This window comes from Podarcis cretensis, assembly GCF_951804945.1.
Source record: "Podarcis cretensis genome assembly, chromosome: 3".
NCBI lineage: Eukaryota > Metazoa > Chordata > Lepidosauria > Squamata > Lacertidae > Podarcis > Podarcis cretensis.
Window position 1 is genome coordinate 120,527,869 of NC_137172.1, and position 16,104 is coordinate 120,543,972.

The 16,104-nt window shown below is 44.7% G+C and overlaps 1 protein-coding gene across 1 annotated transcript; it reads left to right on the forward strand.

Annotated features, from left to right (window-relative positions):
* Positions 1–11,700: 11,700 nt before the first annotated feature.
* Positions 11,701–14,962, forward strand: MLNR (motilin receptor; the record flags this gene model as incomplete). Its single annotated transcript, XM_079971416.1, has 2 exons — positions 11,701–12,615; positions 14,679–14,962. Exons 1-2 carry the CDS (start codon positions 11,850–11,852, stop codon positions 14,960–14,962), a joined length of 1,050 nt encoding a protein of 349 aa, XP_079827542.1. The 5' UTR covers positions 11,701–11,849.
* Between the last annotated feature and the right edge of the window lie 1,142 nt (positions 14,963–16,104).

Consider the following 16,104-nt stretch of genomic DNA (forward strand, 5'->3'; position numbering starts at 1 on the left):
GTGAGTAAGCCCTGCTGAACACAGGGAGGTTCTCTTCAGTGTATACATGCATAAAGGTAAAGGTACCCCTGACAGTTAAGTCCAGTCAAGAACGACTCCGGGGTTGCAGGCTTTACAGGCCGAGAGAGCTGGCGTTTGTCCGCAGACAGTTTCCGGGTCATGTGGCCAGCATGACTAAGCCGCTTCTGGCGCAGTGGAACACCGAAACCAGAGCAGTGCACGGAAACGCCGTTTACCTTTCCGCGGGAGCGGTACCTGTTTATCTACTTGCACTGCGTGCTTTCGAACTGCTAGGTTGGCAGGAACTGGGACCAAACAATGGGAGCTAACCCGGTCGCGGGGCCTCGAACCGCCGACCTTCTGATTGGCAAGTTCAAGCGGCACAGTGGTTTAAACCACAGCGCCATCTGCATCCCTTATACATGCATAGCATTGCACTATTACTCATTTAGTTTTATCTGGTTTTATACTGTATTTTAACATTGTTCCTACTAAACCATGGAATCTCATGGTGAAGAGTGGGCAGGAAATCTCCTTATTATTATAATTTGTATAGTATTACAGTTATTCTGACTGTATTATCTGACCCCTGAGCCAAGGAGATAAGTAACTATACACCATTTTGAAGACATTTGAAGGCAGCCCTATATAGGGAACGGGTTAGGATAGGTGGGATATCCTCCTCCTCCTCCTCCTCCTCCTCCTCCTCCTCCTCCTTCTTCTTCTTCAACAGGACACCCCTATTTTCATTGGAGAAATGTTGGAAGATATGTATTTAAAGTTTTTTGATGGAGCAGGTCTGGTAAACCTGTAATATTCTGGGATGAGCAAAGCTTCAAAGGATTTTGAAATTGGATTTTACCACATCAAATCCTCATGCATGGGCATAGACAGGGGGCAGATGCCCCCCCAATCAAGTACTGTAAATAAATAAAAATACTTAACTGACTGACCAATTGCGTCACAATATGCATCTGTCCCAAAATCTGCAGGGGCCCCCCCAAATAAATCCTGGCTACACCCATGTCCCCGCCCTATGCACAGCGCACCTCACTGACTTCTTAAGATTTCAGAAGAGATTCACCTTGTTTTCTTAGCCTTGAAGAAGAGACGCACACAAAACCGAACACACACATTGCAGTTGTTGGCTTCTGTACAACTTAAACTAATAAGGGGGGAAATGACAGTATCAACATGTGAAACTTTCCCCCTTAATTGTATTCCTATGTTCAAAAAGGCTCCCTTTGCTTAATTTCTTGAAAGCTGCACAGCTGTTAAAGGGCACAAATAACTCAATTTAGAATGGAAACAGCATTTCAGCAGCTTGATAATGTTATAGATTTAGTGAGGGGGCTCCCTAAACCATAGAAATTAATAAATGCTTGGATTTTGGTTATTTGTGATATGAAGGGAGAATGCAAATTGTAAAGGAATTCCTGGGCTAGCTTATGCAAAACAACCTGGCTGAGCTATGGCTGTCTAAAGAACAACTGAGGGACATTAACAGTACAAGAGAAGCCCACCCTGTCTTCCATTCTTCAAAGAGACACAGACCCTGTGTGGGTGCCTGGGACCCTGTGGGCTCTTGCCACCGCTTGGCAGGGAAACGCTGCTCCGGCTGCAAGCCGCAGCCTCCTGAAGGCCCCACAGTGGTTGCAGGTAGACTCTATGAGATCCGCCCTGCCTGCGGGTAGGCCTGCCAGGGCCCATCACAGCCTCCTAAAGGCCCGCTGCAGCCCGCTGACTCAAACAGAACCCAAACACGTACGTCTCAGCTTTCTGCCCATAAAAAACCAACATTTTGGTAGATGCATTCACAAGGGCAGAAATACCGGTAAGCCTGATTTCCTAGTGGTTGTTACTGCACACAGCCACTAGATGGAAGCCAAAGGCTAAGATTCTCTCTAATAGGTGTGCTTTGGAAAGGCCCTTGGGCTGATTCTTTGTCCAGACTTTTTCATAGCGCACAGCTCCCTAGAATACAGGGGGCATGGTGGGCTTCCCTGTGCTGATGAGCACACTTAATATCAATAGGCCTCTACACCTCACCATTCCATGGAAAAGGTTTCCCCATAATTGTATTTCGATGTCAGAAGAGGCTTAACCTGTTGAATTTCTGCCTATAAAATATGATAGAGGCGGGACAAGTGCATTACTGTATAGGAAAGGAGAAAGCAGTGCTTCATATTGCCTGGGGTATTTCTAATGCTGTTCAGGACCTACCTTCACTTTTTTTAATGATATTTTATTAAGTTTTATCAAAGAAAAAAAGTTACATAAAAAAAGACAGAGCATATAAACATTCAAACATAATACAAAAAACAAACAAACAAGAAAAAAAGAAAAAAAGATTAGAACACTAAAAAAAATTCAAAAAGTTAAAAACAAAAATCCCTCTCTTTAATTTCTTACCGTTCATAAACTTATTTTCTTGACTTCCTCACACCCCCTTTCTTGTATTCCAATTTAAAATTAATTAGCAAATTCCTTCTTATTAATTTTATCCTTAATTATCTTTCTTCACATATTGTTTGTTCCTGATTTTTATCTAATATCTATCCCTTCTTTCATGTTCTTATTTTACCTTTTTTACTAGAACCCATTCATTTCATTTCAATGTCATCAACATTCAGAAATTTTACAATGTTTTTGTAGATAGATTTTAAATTTCTTCCAGTCTTCTTCCAGCAACTCTTCTCCCTGATCTCGGATTCTGCCCGTCATTTCTGCCATTTCCATGTAGTCCATTACTTGCATCTGCCATTCTTCCAAGGTGGGTAAGTCCTGTGTCTTCCAGTGCTTTGCGATGAGTATTCTCGCTGCTGCCGTAGCATACTTAAAAAAAGTTCTATCCTTCTTTGGCACCAATTGGCCGACCATGCCCAGGAGAAAGGCCTCTGGTTTCTTCAGGAAGGTATATTTAAATACCTTTTTCATTTCATTATAGATCATCTCCCAGAAAGCCTTAATCCTTGGGCACGTCCACCAAAGGTGAAAGAATGTACCTTCAGTTTCTTTACATTTCCAACATTCTTCACATGCATTTGGCCACCCAAGAGGAAAATGAGAAACGCTGAGTAATCCTATGTAGTTTTTGTTGTTGTTTAGTCATGTCTGACTCTTCGTGACCCCATGGACCAGAGCACGCCAGGCACTCCTGTCTTCCACTGCCTCCCGCAGTTCATAGTGCTCTCAATCTTTCCCAACATCAGGGTCTTTTCCAGGGAGTCTTCTCTTCTCATGAGGTGGCCAAAGTCTTGGAGCCTCAGCTTCACAATCTGTCCTTCCAGTGAGCACTCAGGGCTGATTTCCTTCAGAATGGAGAGGTTTGATCTTCTTGCAGTCCATGGGACTCTCAAGAGTCTCCTCCAGCACCAGAATTCAAAAGCATCAATTCTTCGGCGATCAGCCTTCTTTATAGTCCAGCTCTCACTTCCATACATCACTACTGGGAAAACCATAGCTTGAACTATACGGACCTTTGTCGGCAAGGTGATTTCTCTGCCTTTTAAGATGTAGTTTTACTCAGACCCAAATCCCACCAAGTTAAATGAATCCATCACTCCAGCCCACACTGCCAGGTGCACATACACAGAGCATGGAGGGTTCACGGAGCCCGCATGCCAGCTTGGCCCTGGTTACTGGAGCCAAGCAGGGCTGCACTGTACCCCAGCCTGCCCATGCCCTTGCCCATGCTAAGGTTCTGGAATTTTTCCCAAGGTTTGATAGTGACCACTTTCCAATCTCACTGCAGTTAAATAACTTTTCCCAAGAACTCCATGCTGAGGCTCATCATCAAATTGATATAGCACCAGAAGGCAGAACCTATTGTAGAACTAAATGAAATGCACAGAAAAACCAGTCAGTAACTGATTTATTGCCATCCTATTGCTGTCAATATCTTAAATTTGCGGTGTAAGCTGAAATGCCGGATGTACTCCTAGAGAACTACAACAAACTTACCCAGGAGCTACTCCAGATTCTATCTAATAATGGCAGTACTGAATCAAGACTAAACAAGATCTACGCCAAACCATGGTTTGATAAAGACTGTGTAACAGCAAACCAAAAAACAGAAACAAAAAATCACTAACCTTTACTGCTACCTACCCGTCTTATCTAACTAGCACATCAGTAGCAGCTGCTTCTGAGCTTCCACCCAAAAAGAGGCAGTATAAAAAAGCCACTGGAATATAAAAAGAAAGAAACCAGGAAGAAAAAAATGATGTCTTATCCCAGCTTTTGGCACTTAGTCTCGGGGATACAAGACAGCAGTCCAAAGCAGGTGGAATTTCTCATTACTTCAGCCAACTGGGAAATGTATTTCCATGAATTATATTCAGCTACTAACTCTGAGAAAGAAGATCCTGGCCACCTTATAGACCATCTTCCAACATGGCCGCCCATATCTGTGTCCAAAATCAAAATAGGCTTGTAGCCACAACTAAGGCCCCAGGGGAGGACTTAATCCCACCAGTGAGGCATCTGATCATAGCCTGCATTGTTATCAAGGCTTATATTTTGATCAGATTCCTGTATTCTAGAAATGAGCTCAAATTCACAAATGTTTCTTTCGGCAGGAAACCAGCAGGCAGCTGGCAAGCTCTTCGGCAGAGGGGCCCTCTGGTTTATTGCGGTCATAAAAGGCTGAGAGCGAGGTCGCTGACCTTGCATGTTGCAGAGTACCATCAAGCTGCAATTAAGTTGGTAAATAGTAAGAATTATTGTGCCTCCCGTTAGAGACTTGAGCCACATTTTCCTAAGGGCAAGAGCTAATGGAAATAGGGAAAGGGGGGCTTCTCTCTGAAGAAAGTGTTTTTAAGTTTTTTCTTACTTTGAAAACGTCTTTACTTATAAAAAAACCTATATATGTTATGTATTAAATATATTGGCTTAAATGTAATTATGCAAAGGATTTAGAAAGTAAGAAATGTTGGATTCTTATTTCATATAGTTGTAAGAGACCACAGGGGCCATCAGCCCAGCCCCCCTGTCAGGCAGGAAAACACCATCAGAGCACTCTAGACATATGGTTGTCAGGCCTTTGTTTAAAGACCTCCAAAAGAAGGAGATCTTTCATTGATGATGCTGAGAATGTGAACACAAAGATCTCTGACATCTGTTTAAAATAAAATTAGCCACCATCTGTTTTAGCCATCTGCTCTATTTTAGAATTAAGGGGGCAAAGGTGATCTGGTAATTAAGGTGCCTTGTAGAGGTTAATGGCTACTTGTTTGCCAATTATAAATATAGCTTTTTATTTCCCATAAAAGGCAATAGGAAATGGGTCTATCTTTTGTGATTGGTTCTAGCAAACAGCCAATAGGAATTTCAACCAGGCTGATTGGACAGAGGCAGCCAAAGGAGGAGCAAGGGGGCTGGGTTAAGGAAATATAAGTGCTGGCCATAATGGCAGGAGGCCAGGCCAGAGCTTGGTAACCATATACCACTGTGCCTCTCATTTATTTGTCTGACAAATAAATTATTATTTTAATTTCTCTATTGCTGTGTTGAATATTTCATTCCAGCTAAGCGTTAACCACAAGCAGGGTGCTACACCAGAAGCTATTAAAAACAATCTGGACTTCTGGGCTCCTATGCTGGCCTCTCTTTTTACTTGCATTAATTGACTTAGATGAGCCCCCTCGGATTGAGGGCTGGCAGTCATAGTTCCCATTTTTAAAAAAGGGTCAAAGAACGGCTTAATACTCAGTCCAATACTCAGTCTACTTAATACCATCAGCAAGCTCTATGCAAGACATTTACACAGGAAATTCTTGGATTGGTTGGAGCAAGAGAACATTCTAGCAGATGAACAAGCTGGTTTTAGGGAAAGGCGATCCACTATTGAGCAGCGCTTCATCTTACATCATTTGATTGGGAAATATTCCTGTTGTAAAACAACTTCCCTATATGCCTCCTTCACAGACTTAAGAGCCACTTTTGACTCCACTACCTCTCTTTTCATTATCTTCTTTTCTCCCTCATCACCATTTCTCCTCATCCTGTCCCCGAGGAGGATTCTCGGCCACATGTCCCCTGTAGCTTCGGCATTTAGCAAGAGCCACCAAAAAGGCCTCAAAAGCCTCATACAACATGTGGGCCACGTGTTGGGTCACCCTGGCTTAAGGATGTTAGCCAGCTCTCTGCCCATCTTGTTTTGATCTGTGTACACGTATGAGTTGAATGCATCGTCTTCCTCAAACATTGCTTTAGGCAGGAAGGGGACCAGCAGCACTGTAGTGTTCCAAATGAATCGTTGCTATTATTTTTATATAGTAGTCTTAGATGTGTGTTGCCTAATACTGTTCTGTACAGAGATTGAAGAGCTTGCATTGAAAGAAGTTTGAAAATTTGATCCCAGTTTTTGTAAAGTCCAAGCCTATGTGACTGAAGGCAGGATTTGGGGGCAAGAGTGGAGCGGGGAGGCCTGCCACTCAGTTTAACTAGCAATATAAGGGCTGGTTAAGGATCACAGAGGGCAGTACTCGCCAGGGAAACCATGCATGTCCATAGGATGATATGTTTCCCTATTGGCAGGGCACCAGTAGTGCACATAGAGACCTATAAGCTCAGCTAACTAGCCAGGCTAGAGGCCTTCTGCCTATTGTTTCTTTGTAGTACCTTATCTTGTGAAACCACATTCCAAAGGTGTCTGCATAAGAAAGGGGTGATCTCCTGTCTCCACACTCTAAGAGCGGCCTTTGTTCTTATTGTACCGTCCATGGTCGGCCTTGCTCTATCTCTCAGATACACATTCTTGGTGTTAAGTTGTGGGTGAACATATCAGACAACACAGCGATTCTTCAGACAGCTCTTGTTTATTCACAGGCCAGAACAGAACTGAACTGAAGGGTTCAGCCAACCTGCTTATATAGAGCTCAACTACAAAGCAACAGTAACAACTTTCTGTAACTATCCAATCACTGAACATCACTTTCAATTCCTTATTTGCATATGCAGACCTGAGTGAAAACTATCTACAGTATCCCCCTGCTGGCCCAGCGTGAGAACTTCAATACATAATACTTGGAGGCCCTGATCCTTCAGACATACCCATATATAGAATGAAATGCAAAGAGATCACGTGCAACAAGGCGCTTCTTAGAAAGAGTTCTTTGTTCATTTGCTCAATGTATATTCATTAAGTAAGGACCATAAATGGCATGCTAATAGGGCGATGTAGCCTAGGATAGGAGAAGTTGCCTCAGTTTATGCATATGCATTGCCTTAGGAGATAACAGAAATGTATATTAAGGCGTGTGCCCCTTTTTATGGGTCGGGCGCAGACTTTGGAGTTTATTCCTCTGTGCCTATTTTGTTGGCTTGCAAAATAAAGCCCTTTTCCCCCCTCATTTGCTGCGTGAGTTTTTCTTTCGGCCCCAAATGTTTATTTTTGCAACACCAGCCCACCAATGAGGCAGGGTGAGGCAGCTGCCTCGGGTGGCACCTGAGAGAAGCAGCACTGAAGGGGAAGAGGAAGCTGTCGCCCTACTGCTGCTTTACATGACGGGGTCACTATCGCTGCTATGCAAAGGGGAGCTGGCAGCAGGTTCTCTTCCTCTTCCAGTTGCTGCCCCTCTCTGAGTGGCTTTGGTGAATAGGCTTACTGGTCTACTCACCAAGCGCCCGGAAGACAGCAAGATACTGCCCTGCTGCTTCCGCCACTTTACACGGCAGTTATGACAAGCCTGCTGTGTAGAGCTGCAACGGGACAGCAGCTTCCTCTTCCGCCTTGCCTCCTCCTCCTTCCTTGCCTGCCCATTCCCTCACTCACTTGCCTTCCCTACCCTTCCCAATTCCTTTCCCCTTGGAATTTTGCCCCAGTAGCCTCCTCTGCTTGACTTCCCAGCAAAAAGTTCCTTCATCCCTGCTATTAGAACTGAAGACTGAATTGGACGCAGGACTGAAAATAAAGCGAGACTCAGAAAGCACAGGAGCAACAAAAGACTCCTAAGCCCTCTAACCTGGGAGCAGTTAGGGAGGTCTGTGAGAGAACTTTGTCAGCTCCTTTCTGGTGAAGCTGAAACAAGTATGCTTTATCAAAATTATAACAATTTAATATGGACTTGCTGTATACAATAAAGCACATGTCTTAATTTGTTAGGTGGTTGGCATCCATCTGCCTCAGGAGACAATGGAATAGTTAATATGTATGATTTGATTACAGTTTCCTTTCAACAGGCTGCTGTGAATATTATTTTCCCATTATTTTATTGTAATGATATTATTAAGACACAAAGCATATTAAAACAACATCAATAGCTACACCAAGTATTTGAGATACTTCACCTCAGCTAATCAACACAAATCTGTCTAGGAGGCCAGCTTCATGAGATAATCATATCATTTCCAGTAGCTTATAAAAGAAATTGATTTTTTTCAAATTACATTTTCAGAAACAAGAGAAATTCTTTAGTGGCCATAGGATACCTACTATGTCTGACACATGTTGAAAGGAAAGGCTTTAAAAGCTGAGATTAAAGGTGGAGTTGCAGAAAATAGTGATGGGAAGGATCAGCAAATTCTGCAAAGCCTAAAGCTCTTCTCCCTACTTACTTGGAAGCCCTCCTTCACTGCTGTTTTCTGAAGGCCTCTTCTGAAATTAACATCAAAAATTACAAAACTCTCACTAATGTTGCTCTGCGAGATTACACAAGTACAGTTAGCCTGCAATTTATGTGCGTAGCAAAAAAAAAAAAAAAAAAAAACTAAAAGGGGGCAGGAGTCCGTGGGAAGTGACGTTAGCAAATCCCAGCTGCCATTGAACCCAATGCGTTTTGACTCTAAACAAATGTGTGGTGTGTACCCTTGTTTGCTTGGTGTGACCTTCTGACTGACTTGCAAGCTGTCTGGCAAGCAGGTCTAAAAATGTGGGCCTGGCAAAATGGCCACCAAAACGAAAAGCTGCTAAATAGCAACAAACAGCCTGCGAAATCTTGCAGAAATTGGAGGCAACCCTCTGCTCCTGAGAGAGGTCAATTTGCAGAGAAGTTTCAAGAGTGGTACAGTACATCCTTATCTTTTGTCTCACTGCAGTGGGACATTGATACTGAAATGCACAAACAAAAGTAATTTAATCAATAATAGCATTTGTCCATTCCACCCCACCCCTCACCACTAGCTTTTTAATCAACAAACATAGGGCTGATACCCATTTCTCCTCTGTTTCTCACATGACTCAGGTTTTATGTGTGGATAAATTGAGTAGCCAAGGCTGGCACTGCCTGGTCTGGATCTTTTCAGACTTAACAGGCCTTACCCAACCTGGTACCCTCTAGCTGCTTTGGACTGTAATAGCTGGCTGGGGACGATGAGAGTTGAAGTCCAAAACAGCTGGAGAGCATCAGGTTGGGAAACTGACTCATCAAGAGAATGTACCACTGAGTTTAAATGGAGCAGAGGGGAGGAGAGGAACTTGTGCAAAGACTTCTTAAATCAACTTTTCGAAGGTTTGGATTGAGAAGTCCAGGGATGGATCTGACAGTTGCAGTTGTCTCAATCTCTCGTGTTTTCTGTTCTTGAATGCAGTTCTCCACATTGCTTACAGTGATTTACAATTTTTAAAAAATCCTCATGAAACTTCAGCAATTTAATGCAAACCTCTCCTAATAAACGTCTCCTAATAAACACATTTTTAGGTGCAGTTTTGACTAATGTACACATTTTTGCAAGCAATTTTTCTCACAAATTTTTGTATGTCATTTCACCAATGTATTCATTTTTATGCACTCTTTCTCCTGATATATGCTTTTTTTTTGGTAAACATTGGTTGGATAAGTGCTAACGTCAAAGGATGGCTGTGTTTCAGTTATCACATTGTTTCAGAAAGTGTGTATTTGATAGATTTGTCTTTAATAGCAAGTTATCTTCAATCAGGAGGTTAAGGGGTGATATGATAGCCATGTTCAAATATATAAAAGGATGTCACATAGAGGAGGGAGAAAGGTTGTTTTCTGCTGCTCCAGAGAAGCGGACACAGAGCAATGGTTCCAAACTACAAGAAAAAAGATTCCACCTAAACATTAGGAAGAACTTCCTGACAGTAAGAGCTGTTTGACAGTGGAATTTGCTGCCAAGGAGTGTGGTGGAGTCTCCTTCTTTGGAGGTCTTTAAGCAGAGGCTTGACAACCATATGTCAGGAGTGCTCTGATGGTGTTTCCTGCTTGGCAGGGGGTTGGACTCGATGGCCCTTGTGGTCACTTCCAACTCTATGATTCTATGATTCTATGAACCATGTCTCCATCTGATACCTGAATGCTGACAGGTGTCGTTTATGAAGAAGATGCTCTGACAATCTATTCCAGTTGTCTTGTACTTTTTCTAGAACTTGGTTCTGCAGCAAGTTTTCAAGGCTACTTTGGCACAGGTCTTCTTCCAGGTCATTTACTTCCTATCCACCCCGAGATTGAACTCCATCAAGTTACATAGCTTTGAATTCTCTCAGGAAGCAAATCTGGCCCTTCTGTCTTTCCATCCCCTTTCCCAAGAATGGCTGCCTTGTGTTTCCTTTTATAGGCACACGACTTTATGCCATCACTTCCAGCCAGGCATGGACATGTGTGATGACACGCTGCCTACAGTTCACCTTCCAATTGTACATACAGCAGCTACTTAATAGACTTGGCTAGGAACACTTATTTAACAAAGAAACCTCCTTAAAAACCTTCCTTGGAGGTTTTTAAGCAGAGGTTGGATGGCCGTTGGTCATTTATGCTTTAGCTGAGATTCCTGTATTGCAGGGAATTGGAGTAGATGACCCTTGTGGTCCCAATTCTATGATTCTGTGGTTTGACTATTTTGGCAGTCTCCTTTTATTGGAGGATCAAATCCTACAGCTATAAAACCACAGATTTGGAGGAGATCCCAAAAAAACCCATTTAGCCTAACCCCAACTTCTCACAATACCAAGGAGTACTGCCACAAAAAGCAATATACATCTGATGCAGTGGACTCTAGCTAACCAAGATGTGCTGTAATAATTCTGTTAGCCCTGAATGTACAACAAAATTTCTTTTTTGTTTTGGGTACTGTCAGGGAACTGCCATCAGTGCCGGAGGGAGAGAGCAAAATCCAGAGGGATTCCAGAGAGCGTCCCGGGATTGGGAGAGGCAGCCCATCTTCTGGGGAAGAGAATCAGCGTAGCACCAGTGGAGAAGGGGGGCAGATGGGGGAAGCGGCGAGGCGGTCCCATGACTCCTTGACGGGGACCAGCGGGGAGAGTAGGGGTCCTCCGCTGCCTACGCCCTCCTTGCGCAGAAGGCTTTCGCGCAGAGAGAGTAGGAGGAGACTAGGCGTCAAAGAGCTTCTTTGCTGGAAGAAGTTTAAGAAACGCCCACTGACGGATTCTGCCAGCAATTGAGACAGCCACGGGTGAGTGGCTGTCCAGACAGAAAAGGTTCACTCAGGCAACCCAGCCAGGTGTTTGCACCGGCTTACGCACGAGCAACCCCTAAAACCATTACAGGTACTTATATTGTACATGGTTTCTATTTCCTCTGCAACTCATTGGCTTTGAGAGGGATTTCTAACTGCTTCTCAATAGCCCCACCTGTTGCTAAGATATGAAATAATAAAGAACAGGTGAAAAAGCAATGATTTTCCATTTGCTACTTATTTGGGAGGAGTTTGTTTGAGTATCTATCAATCTACGCTTGGAGCACAGACGCTTTATTTCCCTACGCAAGGAAAAGCTAAGCTGCTCCTGAGATTTTGCAGAGCGTGGAGAAAGCATCAGTCAGAAACCAGACCAAGAAAAGGATGGAGCGCTGACACCATCTGAGTGTTCTGCCATGCTTGCATTTCCTCCGGATGCTCTGTAGAGAGGCAAATCGAGAGCTGCCTGCAACATGGTCTCAGCCAACATCAGCAGTCCTGATGGACACCAAGAACAGAATACAGAGGTATGCAGCAAGTCCCTGTGCCCACTGCTGCCCATGCACACTCTCATCCCAGTGACAGCCATATGTTTGGCGCTGCTGGTTCTTGGCGTAACAGGCAATGTCCTGACCATGGTTGTGACAGGTTGCTCCCGGGATCTGCGCAATACCACAAGCCTCTACTTAGCCAGCTTGGCTGTCTCTGACCTGCTGCTGCTGCTACTTGGACTGCCCCTGGACCTATACCGCCTGTGGCACGCACAGTCCTGGGCGCTAGGTACACTGCTGTGCCATGTGTGGCACTGGTCCGGCGAGGCGTGCGCCTACTGCTCCATCCTGCATCTGACGGCCCTGACGGCCGAGCGCTACATCGCCATTTGTTTCCCATTGCGGGCCAAAGTCCTGGTGACCCAACGGCGTGTCAAAGCTCTGCTGGTGGGACTCTGGGCCTTGGCGCTGCTCACCGCTGCGCCTTTTTTATTCCTCGTGGGAGTTCGACGGGTTGGCAATTTCTCCAGTGACATCGATGCCAGGTATGAGTGTGCCCCCACAGACCATGCCCAACAGACAGGGCTGTTGGGTACCATGCTCTGGGTCACCACCAGCTACTTTGTGCTGCCCTTCCTTTGCCTCTACATCCTCTACAGTTTGATTGTCAGGGAGCTTCTGCGGGTCAACAAGACACATCTTGGCGGGGCGTCATACCGAAACCACCAGCAAACAGTGCGCATGTTGGGTGAGTATTGGGAGGGAGGCATTATGCAGTCTGGAGGGTGTGAGGAGAACAATGCCTTAGTGCCTCCATGTCCAAGTCTCCATGGAATTTCCCCTATGCTCATAGAATGCAGTAGAGCTATCCTGATTCTTTATAGACGCCAAAAGTCAATGCACAAGTTTGCCTCCACCCAAAAGAGTGCCTAGAGCATCTTGGGTACCCTGCCACGGTCACCAGCCAAGTGTGTGAATGAGTGTTTAGCAAGAAGCTGTTGCATGGCTCAGAGTGCTGCGCTGAAGTTCCTAGAAAATAAAAACTCACCCACAGCCCTGAAGAAAAGCCTTTTGTTGTAAACACCAAAGAGATTCCCACAAAGACCCCCATGCATTGAATTAATGTCCCATGGAACACACAAAGCTTTTGCCAGGCATCTTCTCTACCTCAAGTGGAAGCGAGTTCCAGGGACATTTATCTTATAAATCAGAGAAAACTGGTGTGGTTTGATTGGGGTTGTTTTTTTTTGGTAGTAACTGATTACAAGCATAAAAGTTGAAAAGTTGAATACAGAGAGCAGGCAAGCAGATGATACCTGTCTCTCAAGCTTGACCCCCCTCCCTGGCAGGGCTGTAGCCTGGGGGGTGGTGAGGTGGGCCCCCGCTGGGGTGCAGGCGATGGGTGTGTGTGCAAAATCGGCTTAAAAATATGTCCATAAATATAAATATTGATTGTTGCCTCATAAGAAATGGTTTTAAATAGAGGGTGAATTGAATGGGTGGAGGTGGTGGTGGAGGAGAGGCAGAAAGAAGAGCTAATTTGTCTGTGGCTGCCATGGGTGCAAGATCACCTAGCTACTGCTCTGCTCCCTGGCTCCCCATCATCATCACTTTTAATTTGTATACAGTCTTTCTATCTTACAATACTCAAGGCGGTTTACAAGCTGAAGAAACAAATAATGTACACCTTATAACAATCTAATGCAATACAAAAATGTAATAATAAAACATAGCTCCCCAGCTTCTTACCAACAGCAAACAACCTCTGAAACTAAAGTGTTGCCTGTCTGCTTCATTGCACGGAATTGCCTCTCTTTGAAGTCTCAGCTGGGGAAAGTGGAGCATGCCCAGAAGCAGACAACCACTAGCCATCTGACACTGTCCGATTTTGTTTGCAGAATCACCTTCAAGTCCTTTAACTATTGACTAATTTGCAACCTATTTAAAAAGTAATCTCTTTTCATGATACCAGCCAAATCTTTCAGGAGGAATTATGGAAATATAAATTCAATAAATAAAAAAATCCCATAAATAATAGTGGGGAATATCTTCGAAGATACCTGTCCACCTATTTACAGCTTATGGGCTGTACCCACCCCGCAAGGATTCCCACAATTAAACTTCCCCTCCCTCCACTCCCCCAGTCATCTCCCAGATCTATTCTGGGGGTTCTCCCAATCCTTCTTAGGGAGAAAAGAGGAAGGGGAACTTTCACTGTGCAGACAGAAGTGCTTATGTCAATGGGACAACTTCATTGCCTCCAACTCTCTCTCTGTAATTTGTAATTTGCTTACATACTGCTGATGCCAATTACAGTGGTACCTCGGGTTACATACGCTTCAGGTTACATACGCTTCAGGTTACAGACTCCGCTAATCCAGAAATAGTACCTCGGGTTAAGAACTTTGCTTCAGGATGAGAACAGAAATCGTGCTCCAGTGGCACGGCAGCAGCGGGAGGCCCCATTAGCTAAAGTGGTGCTTCAGGTTAAGAACAGTTTCAGGTTAAAAACGGACCTCCGGAACAAATTAAGTACTTAACCCAAGGTAGCACTGTATATTGCAGGCACCAGTAGCGAGTAACTTCCCACACAAATTAGCCCTGATCTGATTCCGAAAATTGTGCTTTCCTGCTTTGCTGAACAATTCTAGCCCTGTTCAGCAACTGCATTCTGTGTGCCAAAGAGCAATCCAAATATTTGAAAACAAGTGTACTTCTCACCTACTTTGAGCAAGCCCATTAGGGCAAGAGTCAGCTGTGTGTGGCAGGGCAGAGAGTAATTCTTTCCTCCTTTCCCCCCTCCTCTTGCAGTTGTGGTGGTCCTGGCTTTTGTCGTATGCTGGCTGCCATTCCACGTCGGGAGGATAATATACACCCACTCAAAGGATAGCAGGATGATGCATTTCTCTCAGTATTTCAATATTTTTGCATTGCCGCTCTTCTACTTGAGTGCAAGTATCAACCCAATCCTCTACAACCTCATCTCGAAGAAATACAGGGCAGCACTTTATAAGCTACTAGTGTCTCCCAAGTCTGCAGAAAGGGCTTCTACTATTACTAGAGAAACTGTGAGCTACCCAGAGACGAGTGGGTAGTTTAAAACATGGGTAGGCAAACTAAGGCCCAGGGGCTGGAGCCGGCCAATCACCTTCTAAATCCGGCCCGCGGACGGTCCAGGAATCAGCGTGTTTTACATGAGTAGAATGTGTGCTTTTATTTAAAATGCATCTCTGGGTTATTTGTGGGGCATAGGAATTTGTTCATTCCCCACCCCCCTGCAAAAAATATAGTCCGGCCCCCCAAAAGGTCTGCAGGACAATGGACCGGCCCCCTGCTGAAAAAGTTTGCTGACTTTCATTTGCATTGCTTTCATCGATATACTTTAAAGCAGATTTGTGAAAATAAGGGTAGCTCGTGGTTAGCTTTCCACAGGGCTGGCCCACCCACGAGGCAAGGTGAGGTGACTGCCTCAGGTGGCAGGATTCAGAGGGGCAGCAGATCCAGCCTCCAAGGAATGTGTTGCCTGCAGCTGCTGCCATCTCCTCAGCATCGCCCCCTCCCATGCCATCTCTTCTCAGCAAATAGGAGGTGCTGCTGATTTCCTCCCACCCTAGCAAGGTAATGGCGAGGGCTGCTCTCCGGGGTCTCCAGGGCTCTGCACCCCCCCAGCATGATTCAGAGCAGGTCCCTTTTCTCCCACAGCAGCCTTTGATTCCCACTTCAACCATCGGATAAGGTTGATTTGATCCCACCCTCCATCCTTATTCCTGATGTAGATCTTTGCTCACCCCTTCTTCCCTGGTGGGAGGACGCCATTTTGTGGAATTTATCCGTAGGATGATGCAGGCAAAACCCAGACCATGACCACGGGTACAAGAACAATGCCACAAATGCCCCCCAATTTACCAGCAAACTATACTTTGTCTTTTTCCCTGCAAACCAGGATTAGAAACCATGGACTGATCCTGGTTTGTAAAGTAAGGGCAAACCATAATTTCTCTGGTCAGTCCAAATGGCAAGCTGTGATTCATTCAAATTTAAGATGTCGGGTGGGGGGGTGGGAATTGGAGAATGCAAAAATGGTGTGTGCATACTTGAGATTCCTCAAGGCTTGTTTACCTAGTCGCATCATTGAAAAAGGCCACAGTTCAATATTACGGCACGTGCTGTGCATGCAGAAGGCCTCAGGTTTTAGGTCCGGCATCCCCAGTTAAGAAGGAAGTCAAGGAGCAAGTAA